Raw genomic sequence first — 15,526 nt, forward strand, 5'->3', positions numbered from 1 at the left:
TGGGGGAGCGCCCATGAAATGACTTCCACGATCAGAAAATAAAATTCATTTTGACCACGGAAGTAATCTTCCATGTGTCCTCCGTTCCCACTTCTCACGGGAACAATGACTAGCAGTTGCGGCAAACCGAAAGAAAGCAACAACGTCTGTGGGGACTCGGAAACCAGCCGATTCGGTACTCTATGGCTAAGATTGAGAGCAGAGCGTCCACACACAGACGGCTTCAGTCCCCACCTCCGGCCGCACGGCAAGCAATCAGAGAACGCAGAACATAAAGGAAGGGGTAGGAAGTAGCTGCATCTTCTTCCGGCGTTGCATTGTAGAGCGCAGGCGGATCTGCGTCTCGAGGAGAGAGGGGCTTGTGCCGCGCAAGGCTGTCATGGCGACTAACATCGAGCAAATTTTTCGGTCTTTCGTCGTTACCAAGTTCCGGGAGATCCAGGAGCAGCAATTCGGCAGGTAAGAAGTGGGGAGAGGAATGAGCTTCTATTGCTTGGTAGCAGGTAGATTCTGGCGGTAGTACGCGGAGTAACGGATGAAGCGGATGGAGTGGGGGAGGGGCTGTCCAAGAGACCGGAAGGGCCATTGAGGGGGACACAGCTGTACGAGAAGGGGGCCGAGGGCAAACTTGGTCGGAGTGACGAGTTGAATTAGTCACGAAAACTGTGGGAGAGAAACTGGGTTTCCAAAGACGTAAAGGGTGCGGGGGGGGGAGGGGAAGAATCAGAAAGGGGTTGGGGGAGAAGCCGATATACGCGGCCTGACAATAACTGGACGTTGGATTGGTATCGCAGAGAATGTAAATACTTCGTTATTTGAAATTTCGAAATAGGTAAGAGAGTTGGAAGTATTCAGTGGGTTTCAGAGCACGAAAACGGATTTTAAGTCCTGGAACTATCTAAAGAGGTAGTAACCCCCCCCCCTCAAAAAACAGTCTTACTGTATATCATCCAGTGTTTTAGAAAGTAGACGCGTTCAGGAAAGCTAGGTGCTTATTTAGTATCCTCTCCAGGGAATAAGAAAGACAGGAGAATTACATGGAAATAGACTGATAAATCCAGTTCACTGTGCGTGGAAAGTTATGGTAGAATCTAAGTTCTTTAAAGGATAGCTTGGTATGGTTCTGAATCAGTTTACTAAGAATGTCATTGGAAATACTGATTTTTTTTGGAAATGTGTGATTATTTTAAAGTAAAATTAAACTACATTTTAAAAAGTAGTTGTGAAACAATACCTTGTTTATGAATATTAATGAAGAATCTCTGTTCTATCCAACTAATTTTACATATTGGATTATATATAAAATTGATAATAGAAAGATAATTCTCTTTTTATTGATGAAACTATCCTTTTATTATATTACTTAGTTATATACAAGTGCCTCAGTTTCTGTTTAATTTTACTTATATTCATAATTTATTCTTATTATATATGACACCTGATGTAGACTAATTAGACAAGATGAAGAATGGGGACCTTTTTTGGCAATCTGATAATCATATAAAACACTGCATTCTGATTATAGAGGCAGTAAATGAAATACAACAAAGAGGCTGTTATTTCTGTTATGTCGGAAAACAAAAGGGTTTTGGCAAGGAGTTATGTCAATATGCTGTTTTAAAGATCTATAAATATTCTTTAAATTTTATAATTTGGTAATACATGTTGCAACAAACAAAGATGCAGATTGGAAATGCACATCTATGTAGCAATTCACAGAACTTTACATTTTAATAACTTTTATGTTCTGTAGTTCAGTGTCTTAAATTGTGTTCTGTGGAGGTCACTAGCCTGAATGTGAATGTGTTCTGTGTTTTGGAGTCAGTTTTACTAGCTAAATGAGCACCCTGTGTGTGAATGAAGAACTGGTATTGACAATTCTGCCTTCAGTGGTTGGATTAAAAATAATAAGGAAAACTTCCAAAAAATATGAGCTTTAAGGGTAAAGTCATTGAAGGTCCAACTGTACTTCCTTCAGCATATATTTGTGAAAATGGATTTTCATTATTCTAACCAGGAACAAATATTGAAATTAGTTGAATGATATGCCAACTTCTAAAACTTTCTTTAAAAAAAACCACACTGCAGGCATTGGTGAAATATACTTTCATATGCATCCCATTAAAGTTTATAACCAATGTATGTAAGGGAAAATAAATAAAATAACCAATGTATGTAAGGGAAAATAAATAAAAAATATTATAGTTCACTTGTTTCTTTATTTTTTGTTTGTTTTAATGAGGTATCCTTCATGAAGAACACTTAGTTCATCTTAGATCTTGAAAACACTGTCTGATGCTGTTTTCATTTAATGTTAGAAGATCCTATAGCTTCATATATTTCAAGGGTATCAGTGTAATATCCCAACAGTATTCAAAACCATTCCAAATATGCATTGAGATACTTGCTGGTATCATGTCATGTTTTTAATACAGAACAATGATGGTAAATATACCTTTCATTTTCACGTAATCCTAAACAAATAAATGTAATTCAAGTTTACTTTAGTTAGGGTGAAAATATCAGGTTGTATCTATACCATAAAACTGTATAGCAAAGCATGTAATGTTCTAGAAAGGAGTAATAATGATCAGCTAAATATCACTTGAAAGGGCCACCCAGCTTCTTAATAATTTTATTATGCTCTGTAATGTTGATTTGTAAAAGGCTTTTATTTACCTATATCAGCTCAGTGGATGTAATATTGCATATGGCTAAAAAAAGTATGTACATAGTTAGGCAAAAATACAGCAGTATTGTTTCAAGCAGTAACTTCAGAAGAACAAACAGCACTGAAGGTTGACAACCTGTAGTAGGAGATAGCAGTAAAAGAAGAATTCTGCATGTAAATATGCTGGTTTTATTGTTATATATGCTTAATTGCCAGTTCAATTTTAAAAAATCAGATGTAAATACCATGATCAAAATGCCTGCAAGGAAATTTATGTCCTCTCACCTGTTTTTATCTACTCTTCTAAGTAAATGTATGATACAACTCCTGGTATTCTTGTCTCATCTGTAGTTAAAAATAGGGACATTGGACATCATTATAGGTAACATTATATACTTTAAGAGACATGTAGTGTTCTGTACATTTGACTGACAAAAGAACTTACGATTTAATTGTCAGTTATTGTATTAAAATTAAAAGCTCTATGTGATTATTACCTTTTCCTTTGTTTTGAATTCGATTATGAAAATTTTTATATTTATACATTTTTTGTCTAAGACAAGTTTATGCATGAGCTGTTGAACTAACAAATACATAGGGTATGTCTCTTTGACTGTATATTCCTGAAATATGTCTGATCTTGAGATTTTTAATTTTTTTCCCCTGATTAGTGGAAAGATAGGAAATCAGCACAATGGTGAAATAAACACATCTGGACAAGTAAACTCTTCAGATGATACAGTTCAATCTATAGAAAGTCTTCAAAATGAATCACTAGTGCAGAAGATAGAACAAGTATTATCAGAAGTGTTGGGTACTGAGCCACGGTACAAATCAGGTAAATTAAACATATTTTAAGATGTATAGTTTTATTTACATCTATGTCTCTATTTTAAATGTATGTTTTGTGGAGATGAATAACACACTATTTTGCAAAATGTGTTGTTTTACAATAATGTTTTCCAAAGTGTTCTGTACCATTTGCTGTGTAAAGATGGATTAAATTGACAGAATTTGAAGAAAATTGCTGGATCAATTTTGTATATGTTTTGTACTAATTTATATAAATTAAGGTAGCATCAGTATAAATGTTTACTTAATGTGTTCTAAAACAATATTTTAAATTGTAATAGTTTTCAGTAGAAGTAATTTTCTGAATATATAGACTTCCGTGCCATAAAGAAGCTGAGGGATGATTTTGCCTTCAAACATCTTAACCCACTGTTGATATACAATCACCCTCCCCTCCCCTTTGCATGGAAAAAAATTAAGACATGCTTCTTTGGGCATAGAGAACAGGATATTTGATTTGTTTTCTCCATTAAAGTCCTCAGAAATGTAGAAACTGTTCCTGTTAATATGCCAGATGTGTACCTTTTGACTTTTTTTTTTTTTTTTTTGCGAAGTGTAGTATCTTGATTTTCTGATGGTTAATGACCAGCATTTCAGTATTACAAAAGACCAGTAGGGACTTCTGTGCTCTACTAATATCCACCTAATTGCTGCATAACCAGATATGTTATAATTGGAATCACTCTGTCTGCCAAAAAAGGAGGATGAAAATTTAGGTCAGAAAGGGACTGCATGATTTAATTATAATATGTAAATTAAAAAGAAAGGGAGCTAAAAATGGCCTGTCTTATGGTGAAGATATGCCCCCGAATAACCCTAAGGCATAAATGAATATGCTATTAGGGAATCAGTAAATATAGGACCTTATCTGAGTACTTTTAGAATTCATAGTATATATCAGTATTATTAGTATAATTGTTTGATGACTCACAAAACAATCCTGATAATAATTCCAGCAAAAATAGCAAAACAGCTTATTGGTTAGTCTTGTAAAATCTAGCCTTTGATTTTCATACAACTTTATGTCAGTTTTTGCTGTTTTATATTTTAAAATTTTATCCAAAATACCTTTTTAAAGGGGATGGAGAGGATATCGAAAGAAACAATTCCCGTTCTACTAAAAGAGGCTTATCTGAAGAAGTGCAAGATGAAATTCCAAGGAAAAAGTCTAAGAAGGACAAGAAGCACAAAGATAAAAAGAAAAAGAAAAAAAGAAAGAAGGAAAAAAAAGAGAAGAAATATAAAAAGCATGCCAAAGAAATAGATGTTCAGCAGAAAGAATGTGGAGATATGCAACTTATTTCTCATTCAAACCTAGAAAATTCAGGTTCTCTCTTAAATGCAGAAAATGATATGGATAAACAGTCTGGGTCTACCTTGAAAGAAGTTTCTACTTGGATTAATGAAAAAACTGCATATGAAAATCTAAACTCAGCTGTGTTGAATAATGTGTTTAGTTCAGATACCAGCAAACTGGATACATCTGAAGAAGATTCTACTTTGATAAATATTCAGGAGGTCATTGAAGTCAAGCTTACAAATGATAAAGAATTGGAAAATGACACTTGCCAATCTAATGTAACTGTAAATATATGCACAGAGGGTGAATTTTTAAGTGGTGCTGTTTGTACAGTTGTAGAAGGAGTGTCGGATATAAAAGAAATGGAGCAAACCAAGTTAATGTTGGAGGCAACAGATCAAGAAAGTGTTCCTGAAACCAGTCCACATTGTGTAATACGGGAGCCAGAACATTTGGAAACTAGAGTGGAGTCTGCTGCAGTGGAAGTAACAAGTATAAATTCAGTCACAGAATCTGTGACTTCAAAAAGCTTGAAACAAACAATACCAACATCCTTTGAAACAACCGGCTATAAATTAATGACCCTACCTTTGGAATCAAATGTAGAAGCTAAAGATTCAGTGACAACTTTAGGATTTTTAGCTATGGTGGTAGGAAAAGATTTTGAAGCAACTTCAGAATTTTTAAATACTGCAAAAGTGAAAGCTTCTGAAAGAAGTCCTAAGCATACCAGTAGAAAAAGTGATCCAGTGCATGATTCTGAGAAAACTCTCACAATGAAAGATTTGCACAAACCACTAACGTTTGGAACAGAACGGAAAGATTTGGAAACTGCTCCAGAAGCTGTCCATGCAATCCCTGAAAAAGATTTTGAACCAGCTGTGGTAGCTCAACTGAAACCTCAGCAAAAAGTTTCAGAATTTGATGTACAAAAATATAGTAGAGCAAGCCTCGGTACAGAGATTCTGACAGAGATGAAAGAATTTAGAGAACCTGAAGTCTCTACCCTCATGATGGAACTGAGTGAGTCAGAGAAAACTGCAAGATATCTGCCAGTCCAAAGAGATGCAAAAGATTTGAAAAGAACACCACTATTAGAAAATATGACTAGAATAGATTCAGAAGAACATCTTTCAGTTGAATTATTGGAAAGAAAGAATTTGGATGTTGCTTCTGATTTTATGGAAATTGACACAAAATGTTTAAGAGCAAAATCTGATGGTGTAACAGAATCAGAAAATTGGAATACTGTTCCAGAATCTCTTAAAGCAAAGGAGGTAAAGAATCTAGAATACCCCCAGGAATTTGAGAAGGCTGAACAGATTAATTATTTGGAAACATCATTAGAAACTGCAATAGAAAATAGAGGAAACTCTGAAATCGCTCAACGTTCTCTGGCACTGTTTAATGTGAAAGTTCCTGAAAACACTTCACAGTTAAGAGGGGTGACTGTTTCAGAAACAATTATGGAAACAGAGATTGTGAAAACACAAAACCTGGAGGGTTCAAAATATGTAGATCTAAGAAATAAAGAAAATGAGAATGTGGAGAAGTGGAAAAATATTCCAGAATCTTTAATGACAGTAAACAATTTAGAAAATACCTCTTCAGAGTTGCAGTGCATAGAAGAAATTAAAATAGTGAAGGAAACTTCACAGTCTGATACAGAGGCACAGAAAAAAGATTTCAAAAGTGGTCTTGAGCCTGAAGGGGAGAGAGAAAAGAGAGATGTGGATGCTGGTTCAGAATCTCTGCAGATGATATTTGCAAACTATTCAGAACATAGTCTAGAACTTTATACAGAAACTGAAGGTATGATGGAGTTGAAAAATTCAGAAGCAGTTCTGAAATCATTGCATAAACAAGATGCTGACAATTTTGAATCACTGTGTACTAAGGAAATGAAATATATTAAAAATACAGAATCTGAAGCAGTGACTGGAGCAAATGATTTACAAGAAAACTTAAAACCATTGCATAAACATGTAAAAAATGTGGAAACTGCATCAGAATCAATTGCATTACCAATTATGACATACATGGAAACAGTTCAAGGTATTTCCAATAGGAAAAGAAATGAAACTGAATCTCATTTTGTGCAAGAAGTAGAACAGAAGTGTTCTGATTCCACTGACTTTGTAAAGAAGAATCAAACTGGTGCAGAGACAACAGATTTGGGACTTACATCAAGATATAAGGAAGTAATTAAAACAGACTCCAGAAGAATAAGAGAAAGTGAGTTAAGCAAGAGTCAAGGTCCATTATTCATTTCAAAATCATTGCATGAAAAGGATGTAATAAGTTCAGAAAACAATCAGTCTAAAGGAATAGCAGTAGTACAAGACTTAAAAGAATTTGGAAAATCTCTTGCAGCTGCAATTGATCCTAAAGAATTTTTTAAATTGAAGAATGTAGTATCAGTTGAATCAGATTTTCCATTTGGCAGTACCGTGAAACAATTTGAATCAGTTTCAGAATCTCTTGAAGAACAAAATCTAGAACTACTGGAACACACAAAGACACAACTTAGAAAAGTGTGTTTAGATTCTGTGCCTGATTTGGAAATTAAACATGCAAGAACAAGTTCAGAGATTCTGTATTCAGATGAATTTCATATTCAGGAGGAGAAACAGAAATTGGAAGAAAAAATAGAAACAACAGGATTAATGGAAGCATCAGAACCTGTACACTTGTCGGAGAGAGATCTGATTGTTCCTACTTCTGATTCTGCAACTATAGATTCAGAATATGGTCCAGAATCTATGTACTTGGCAGAAACAAATTCAGAGAACATCCTAAAATCTTACAAAATTCAAGTGAAAGATTCAAAAACAACTTCAGAGTCTATGATCTTAAATGTAAAAGACTTGAAAATTGATTCAGAACCTTTGCTTCAAGCAGGTGTAGAAATTAGAGAATATCTTCTGGGACATAAATCAGTGCTAACATCAGATAGTGTGCAATTAACACCAGAAACTCCCAGAAAAAATGAAATGCTTCCAGAATCACAGGGTATTTCAGGGTTGCCAAAATCAGGTACAATGCTCAGAAGTGAAGGATTGACACATGCACATTTGAAAATACCTCCAGCATGTATACGTGTGATGGATACTGAAGTTGTAGAAATAACTCCTAAGTCCAAAGAATTGGAAGTAATAGAAAAACAAGAAGGTGTTCTAACATCTCTGTTTCCCTCAGTAGAGTCTACAGATGTATTGGAAGAAAGTTTTGAACGTATGTACACAACAGATGTGAACAAGGTAGAAGCAAGTCAGAAGTCAATAAATGTAGAATCTATAGGTAAAGAAAAGATGAATGATGAGCACATCCAGCCAGTTAATGAAAATGATGCAAATATTTCAGAAACATTTATGTCTTCAAAACATACTGTAAGGGCACAAATTATAGAAGATATACTATCAGCTGCCAACAAAGAAAATGTTTCTGTAATAACTCCAGAATCAAGTGGAGAATTAGTATTAAAATATTCTGAAGTTTCTGAAACTATCACAGGTCTAGAAAGAGAGAATTGTGATACAACTCTGCCTGAATTTATGGTGGATGTCCAAGATTTGGAAGAAAGCTCTAGTATTTTAGATGCAGGAGAGATGAAGAATTTAAAAGCTATTCAAATAGAAAATTATGCCAAATCTCTTCGTGCATTAGAATCTGGGGATGCAGCTGATCTTTCACAGTCTGGGTCTAAAGTTGAACCAAAAAGTTTAAGAAAAACAATGAGCTATGAAAGACTATTAGAAATAAAAGATCCAGTGGCTACTGCAGCGCAGCTAAAGACACCAGCATCGACATCTTCAGAATCAGTTTCTATATTGGAAGTAACTGACACTTCAAAAATCTCAGAACTCAAAACTTCTCAAACATATTTAGGAGTAAGTGATGTCAAATCTTCTGGTACAACTGCAGAGAAATATCTACTAGAAATCATTGACTCTGACTCACAAATGCAAGCAGAGAATATTTTAGAAGTAAAACATACTGAATCTTCTTCAGAAATTAAATATGGGCTACGAACACATCCATTCAAAACTGCTTCAGAATCTGAAAAAGTGACACAAGACAAAGCTTCAAAAACTATTTCAGACATATTATGTTCAGGCAGTGTGGAAAACCTGGAACAAATTTTGGAATCTAAACATAACCAGGAAGGAAAAGATTTAGACTCTCACCTGATGGCAAAAGATTTAAAAGGAGGTCTTACATATGAAGAAATAATAGGTATTTCAGAGACGACTACTCAATTTTCAAGTGTTGTGGAAGCAACAGATACGGGGTCAAATATATCATCTATAGTTCCAGAAACAGTTGAAAAATGTCCTGAAACATTTCTGGAAAATATAAATGTGTCAGATACACAAGGTACAAATACAAATGTAGAACTAGATAATTTACTAAAACAGAAGTCAACTGAAGTTACTACAGATGTCAAAAATTTAAAACCAAATTCAGAATCTAATAATGCTGTAGAATCTGTACACATGAAAGATCTGGAAGATTTTGAAGCAGTTCCTGTGTGCAAGTCTGTTGTTGAAATAAAAAACCTCCAAGTTGTACAAACATCAGGAGACAAAGAGCAAATGGATTTTCAAGAACTCTCAAAATCAGTGTTACCTTTAGACACTCAGGATTTGGAAAGAAACTCAAGTTTTCAGCTTTTGCCACAACAAAAGAACGTAGAATCATCCCTAGAACCTGTTAAAGATTTTGTATCAGTTTCTGAATGTTTAAGTGCAAAGGACATAGAACAACATTTAAAATGTGTATCTGTGGCTCAGGAATCAACTGTAGAACATGTGATACTAAGGCAAGATAAGAGTGCAGAAATAATTCCACAGTTTACTTTGGAAGTGAAAGATTCAGAAGCAACGTTAGAATCTTTATGTGTGGCAAAGAGAAAAGACGTGGGTGAAACTGCGCAGACTTCTTCAAAGGAGCAAGCAACTGTAAAACCTCCATGTATGACAGTAGAAGACAATGTAAATCAACTGGAAATAATTGTATTGGGAGGTTCAGAAGAAGCTGTAAAGCCTGTGCATTTGGCAGAGAATAAAGACATCAAAGTGGGAGAATACATTGAGGCAAAAGATTCAGTAACAGGTCTTGAATCTGAGGTTATAGTAAAGGATAAAGACTTGGAAGCTTCTCTTCAGGACTCTTCAAAATATCAAGATTCAGATGCTGCTCTGAATTCTTCAGACATAATTAAAGAAAGTGAGGGGAGTAATTTAAGAGACAAAAAAAGTGAAAAAATAAGTAGTAAAAGTAAAGATAAAAGTAAGAGTGGAAAAAAAGCAAAAAAAAGCAGATCAAAATCTCCTTCCAAGTCGAAGAAACGTAAAAAGAAGTCAAGATCGCGTTCTACCTCTAGACAAGTGTCATCAAGAAGAGCACGTTCTAGAAGCAAAAATGATTCCAGTTCCAAGAGAAAGCACTCTACTTCACGTCACAAATCTAGATCCAAATCTGTTGATAAAAAAGAAGAAAAAGAATCTTCATTAAGATCTAGACGAAGACGTTCACGGACCTCTGATCGTCTGAAATCTAGATCTAAATCTGCTGACAGAAGAGAAACTTCAATAAGATCAAGACGTAGACGGTCCAGATCTTCTGATCACAAGTCTAGATCCAGATCAGTTGACAAAAGAGAATCAGCTAGGAGAAGACGAAGGTTATCCAGGTCTTCTGATAATCGCAGATCTAGATCAAGATCAGTTGATAGAAGAGAGACTTTGACAAGATCAAGGAGGAGGCGATCCAGATCTTCTGATCGTCATAAATCTAGATCACGATCAGGTGACAAAAGAGAGACCTCTGTGAGAACAAGGCGAAGGCGGTCTCAGTCCTCTGATACTCGCAAATCTAGATCTAGATCTGTTGACAGAAGAGAGTCTTCAATAAGAACACGGAGAAGGCGATCTAGATCTTCTGATAATCACAAATCTAGGTCTAGATCTCCTGATGACAAGAGAGAGCCTTCAGTGAGGACAAGGCGGAGAAGATCAAGGACCCCTGATACTCGCAAATCTAGATCTAGATCTGTTGACAGAAGGGAAATTTCAGGGAGAGGAAGGCGAAGACGGTCAAGATCCTCTGATAATCATAAATCAAGATCTGTATCAGTTGACAAAAGAGAGAGTTCAGCGAGGATAAGGCGAAGGCGATCCAGATCTTCTGATAATCGCAGATCAAAGTCCAAATCTGTTGACAAAAGGGAGACTTCCGTGAGGATGAAACGAAGGCGGTCTGTGTCCTCTGATCGCAAATCTAGATCCAGATCTATTGATAAAAGAGAGACTTCAGCTAGGTCAAAAAGGAGACGTTCCAGGTCTTCTGATAATCACAAATCTAGATCCAAATCTGTTGAGAACATAGAAACTGCAACAAAGAGAAGGCGATCTAAGTCTACTGATCATAAATCCAGAACAAAATCAGTTGAAAAGGGGGAGCTGACCTCAAAGTCTAGACACAGACGATCTAAGTCATCAGATCGGCCAAGATCTAAATCAAAGTCCAGATCTAAATCTTCTGAAAGAAGAAAAGACAAAGACTCCTTGGATGGATCAAGAGGAAAACGATCTAAATACAGATCAAAGTCTAAGTCTCTTGAGAAAACAGATGGAACTGACTCTGTGGAAGCAACTTTGAATAATCGGGAAAAATCAGCTGAGCAGCACAAATCTAAATCTAGGTCTAGGTCTAAATCTATAGATAAAACAGGAGAGAGAGAACGCTTGAGAAGATCAAGAAGTAAAGGTTCCAAGTCCTCAGAATCTAGATCTCGTAGACGTAGAACAGTATCACGATCTAGAAGAAATCGTTCACGATCATTAACACGGAAGAGAACAACAAGATCTAAATCTGATCACCGATCACAGTCACGCTCTCGAACTCGTTCACGATCATGTTCAAGACGTTGGAGGAGGACTAGATCAAGATCAGTATCAAGACAGCGATCTTTGTCAAGGAAAAGGCGTAGACGATCTCGGAGAAATCGGTCAAGATCAACTGATAGGAGAAGAAGAAGATCTGATTCAAGAGACAGTTACAGAATATCTCTCAGGTTACGGTCCCGAAGTCGAACACCTGTCCGTCTAAGATGCTCTAGGTCTACAGGGAGAAGAAGAAGCACCAGTAAATCACCTGATCATCGACGATCTAGATCTTCAAGCAGATCACCGAAACGTCTAACTGACTTGGGTAAGCAATGTTACCTCTTGTGAGATAAAAGTAGCTTAATTATTCTGACATTCATTTAATTTTAGAAAACTTCATTTAAATGCTGTAAATATCAATATTTTTTTTACCTAGAATTTTTGTACATGTTGTTATATACTTTTATTGGTTAATGCAGAAGAAAGCAGAACACATTTTGATATTTTAAGACCATTTATGGAGTATCATGAACCAAAACTCAGTATTCTTAAATACAGTTTAAGAATGCGTTCCATTCCCAAGGTCTGTCCTTAAGTCAAATTTGTAGGTAAGCTGGAACAGTATTATTGTATAATACTGCATATAAGTAGTATTGTGTAATGAACTTGAACCATTGTGTATTTAACTTGAATCATTGTGTATTTAACTCAAATTTTGCTACAGTAGGCTCTATTCTTAACTATGAGATGTCCGTAAACTGGGCGTTCTTAACCAGGGGATTACCTGTATATGACAGTATGAAGGGAAATTTACAGGTGGCCCTCAACATTGGGTCTTTGTACTTATGGCCATTGCAGCATCCCTGTGGTAATGTGATTGTGATCTGGGTGCCTGGCTTGTGATTACAACATTGTAGCATCCCACAGTCACATGATTGCCATTTGTGACCTTCTTTGCTGGATTCCTACAAGCAAAGTCAGTGGGGAAGCCAGCAGAAGATTGTAAATGGCGACCACATAATATCCTTGCTTAATAACCTGCAGTGATTCACTTAATAATGGCAACCTGGAGTGTCAGAATTTCCACTGCTAAACAGCACGGTAACGGGACATTGCACTTTACAACCGCATTGCTTTGTGGTGGAAATTCCAGTCCCAATTGCCATCATTAAATGAGGACTACCTGTACTCTGCTTTGTAATTTTGAATTATCTGTGTAGTAGCCAAGTTCTGTATAGCCTCAACAAAACATCAGTGATATACAACTAAGTATTGTTCTTGACTGAGAATTGCTCTTGGCCATGTGTTTTTGTAAATTGTTAATCATTAGATTCTTCTGATGATCAGTAAAGTCTCAAAATTCTTGTAATAAAGGAATGAGATGGTAAATCTTGCTGAAAAAGGGGTGAAAGACAATAGTCAGTAACTGAACACCTAGACTTAATTGGCTTCTTGGGTGGGTGGGAACACTAGAGCAGATATTTGGAAAGAGGTACATAAATTTCCAAGTTTCAGACCAGCACTAAAAATCTGAATATACTTTTCCCCTGTAGACTTTTCATCTTTTTTAAAGTTTATTGGGGCAGGATAAGCCAAAGGATAGGGAAGTAGATATTAGCAAAAATTGTATTACCTCTTCATAAAACTATTCCATGAAAAGAGTTCCATTTCTGGGTAACTGGATCCAACTTCATATGTACCAAGATGTTCATATCTTGATTCAGCTTCAGTATATGTTGAAAAGTATGTGTTCATAATTTTGTGTCTTCTGGTGTAATTTACCTTATTTTGAGGTAAATTTTACCTTACCTTTATTTGGGCCTTTTTATTTAAAAACATTTTGTAATAAAGTTGGACACTTGCAAAATCCTGTGGAAGAACTGATTGTTACTGATTAATTAATCAAAATATACTGATTCAATTTTTATGTTAAAAGAAATGTTCAGTGTAGCTTATGGATTAATCAGCTTCTTAAAAAAGTAACAGATTACAAGGTACACAAGAAAATGAGAAGAAGGAGTAAATAACACTGGCAAGATTAAAGTTCAGAGTGCAAGGGAAAATGGGCTATCCCGGGAAGTGAGTTCCAAAGTTTAGATATGGTCCTGTTTTGCATTGCATCCATATGCAAGTCGATGCTGTTGGTATTTGGAGTAAAATATCCTAGATGACCAGAAAGGGTGGGAAGACTTACAAGACAGAAGGTAATTAATTAATTACTAATATGAATTCTATGTTCCTGATAACCACCCCCAGCCAACATCCTGCCTTCAAAATTCTTGACTTAGCTGGTGTCACATTGTCTTTTGTTCTGCTTTAACTGAACACCTAGACTTAATTGGCTTCTTGGGTGGGTGGGAACACTAGAGCAGATATTTGGAAAGAGGTACATAAATTTCCAAGTTTCAGACCAGCACTAAAAATCTAAGTATGTACCATGAGACTGACACAATATCTATAAATAAATAATTTCCTTTTCCTTGTAGATAAGGCACAATTACTTGAAATAGCCAAGGCAAATGCAGCAGCAATGTGTGCCAAGGCTGGTGTTCCACTCCCACCAAGTCTGATGCCTGTTATAACTCCAGAGAAGAAGGAAGAGAAAGTTACCCAAAAGTCAGCAAAAGAGACAATATTGGAATTGACTGAGGTAAGAGAAACAAAATGAAATATATGTATGAAAACTAGCTAGAGGTGTGCCAAAGTCTCAAATTTGAACTCTCAAATTTGAAACATCCCATTCAGAATTCGAAACACTTAATTCAAGTGCAAAACAGTTATTTTGAATATAAAATGGTGGTTTTCTCAGACAGTTCCAAAATAATTGAAACAGGGCATCATGAATTTGAAATAGTTCACATATGAAATGCTCTGCATTCTATCTTACTACTAATTTAATAAAAACAATTCATGCTACATTTACTTTTCAAGATTAAAAAATCCTGTTTGAAAAACATTACATCTAGTATAAGACACACATGTGAAACTGGAATTGAGTTTGGATTTATTACTTGATTTACATATGGATGTATGTGCCTTTGAGTCAGTGTTGACTCCTGGCGACTGCCTGGACAAGTCCCTGAAGTTTTCTTTGCAAGGTTTTTTGAAGTGGTTTGTCATTGCCTCCTTCCTAGGGCTGAGAGAGAGTGACTGGCCCAAGGGCACCAACCTGGCTTTGTGCCTAAGGCAGGACTAGAACTCAGGATCTCTCACTTTCTAGCCTGGTGCCTTAACCACTAGAACAAACTGGCTCTTTACCTGATAGGAATAATACAACTGCTTTGTTCTTTACCTGAGATGAAGTTATGCCTCCCTGAATTTTAGAAGTAAACTAGTTAGCTCTCAAACAGATTTACTAGGCTGCCATCTGGCTTCATAACTTTAAATGGCAATAAGAGTGGGTTCTGTTACATTGTTCTAGTGGATGTTTGCTCTCTGATAAAAAATGGTTGTCAGGAACTAGCCCTTTAACTGTTACCATTGTCATGTTTTAGAAAACGCCATTATGTACATTTATCTCCCCAATCCTTCAATCATTCTTATTACATTATATACTATATAATGTTGACTTTATTTTCAGAAATGCAAGAAGATTGCCCAAAGCCAGGAAGATGATGTCATTGTGAATAAGCCTCATGTTTCTGATGAAGAAGAAGAGGAACATCCTTTTATCAACCATCCCTTTAAGCTCAATGAGCCCAAACCTATTTTTTTCAACTTAACTGTAAGTATTGTAAAACCACTTGTAGATATATTTTATTTCATTTAAGTACTTTTACAAAATCTTTAACTGACAAGGGAAAAACATGAGTA

General features: G+C 35.8%; 1 protein-coding gene across 3 annotated transcripts in view; it reads left to right on the forward strand.

Annotated features, from left to right (window-relative positions):
• The first annotated feature begins 295 nt into the window (after window positions 1-295).
• The window catches only part of SON (SON DNA and RNA binding protein), a 39,218-nt gene continuing 23,987 nt past the window's right edge, over window positions 296-15,526 (forward strand). The window contains exons 1-5 of one of the 3 annotated variants that reach the window (XM_088144644.1): window positions 296-459; window positions 3,343-3,509; window positions 4,602-12,038; window positions 14,200-14,363; window positions 15,294-15,437. In XM_088144644.1, coding sequence (XP_088000770.1) covers window positions 380-459; window positions 3,343-3,509; window positions 4,602-12,038; window positions 14,200-14,363; window positions 15,294-15,437 — 7,992 coding nt within the window. In that variant the 5' untranslated portion in view covers window positions 296-379. The remainder of the gene's footprint in view (window positions 460-3,342; window positions 3,510-4,601; window positions 12,039-14,199; window positions 14,364-15,293; window positions 15,438-15,526) is intronic. The other 2 variants (XR_015796791.1, XM_088144643.1) reach the window with 2 other exon arrangements.

This window comes from Python bivittatus, unplaced genomic scaffold (assembly GCF_059951505.1).
Source record: "Python bivittatus isolate LINGU-HERP-01145 unplaced genomic scaffold, Pbiv_v1 ctg000350_np1212, whole genome shotgun sequence".
Taxonomy (NCBI): Eukaryota; Metazoa; Chordata; class Lepidosauria; order Squamata; family Pythonidae; genus Python; species Python bivittatus.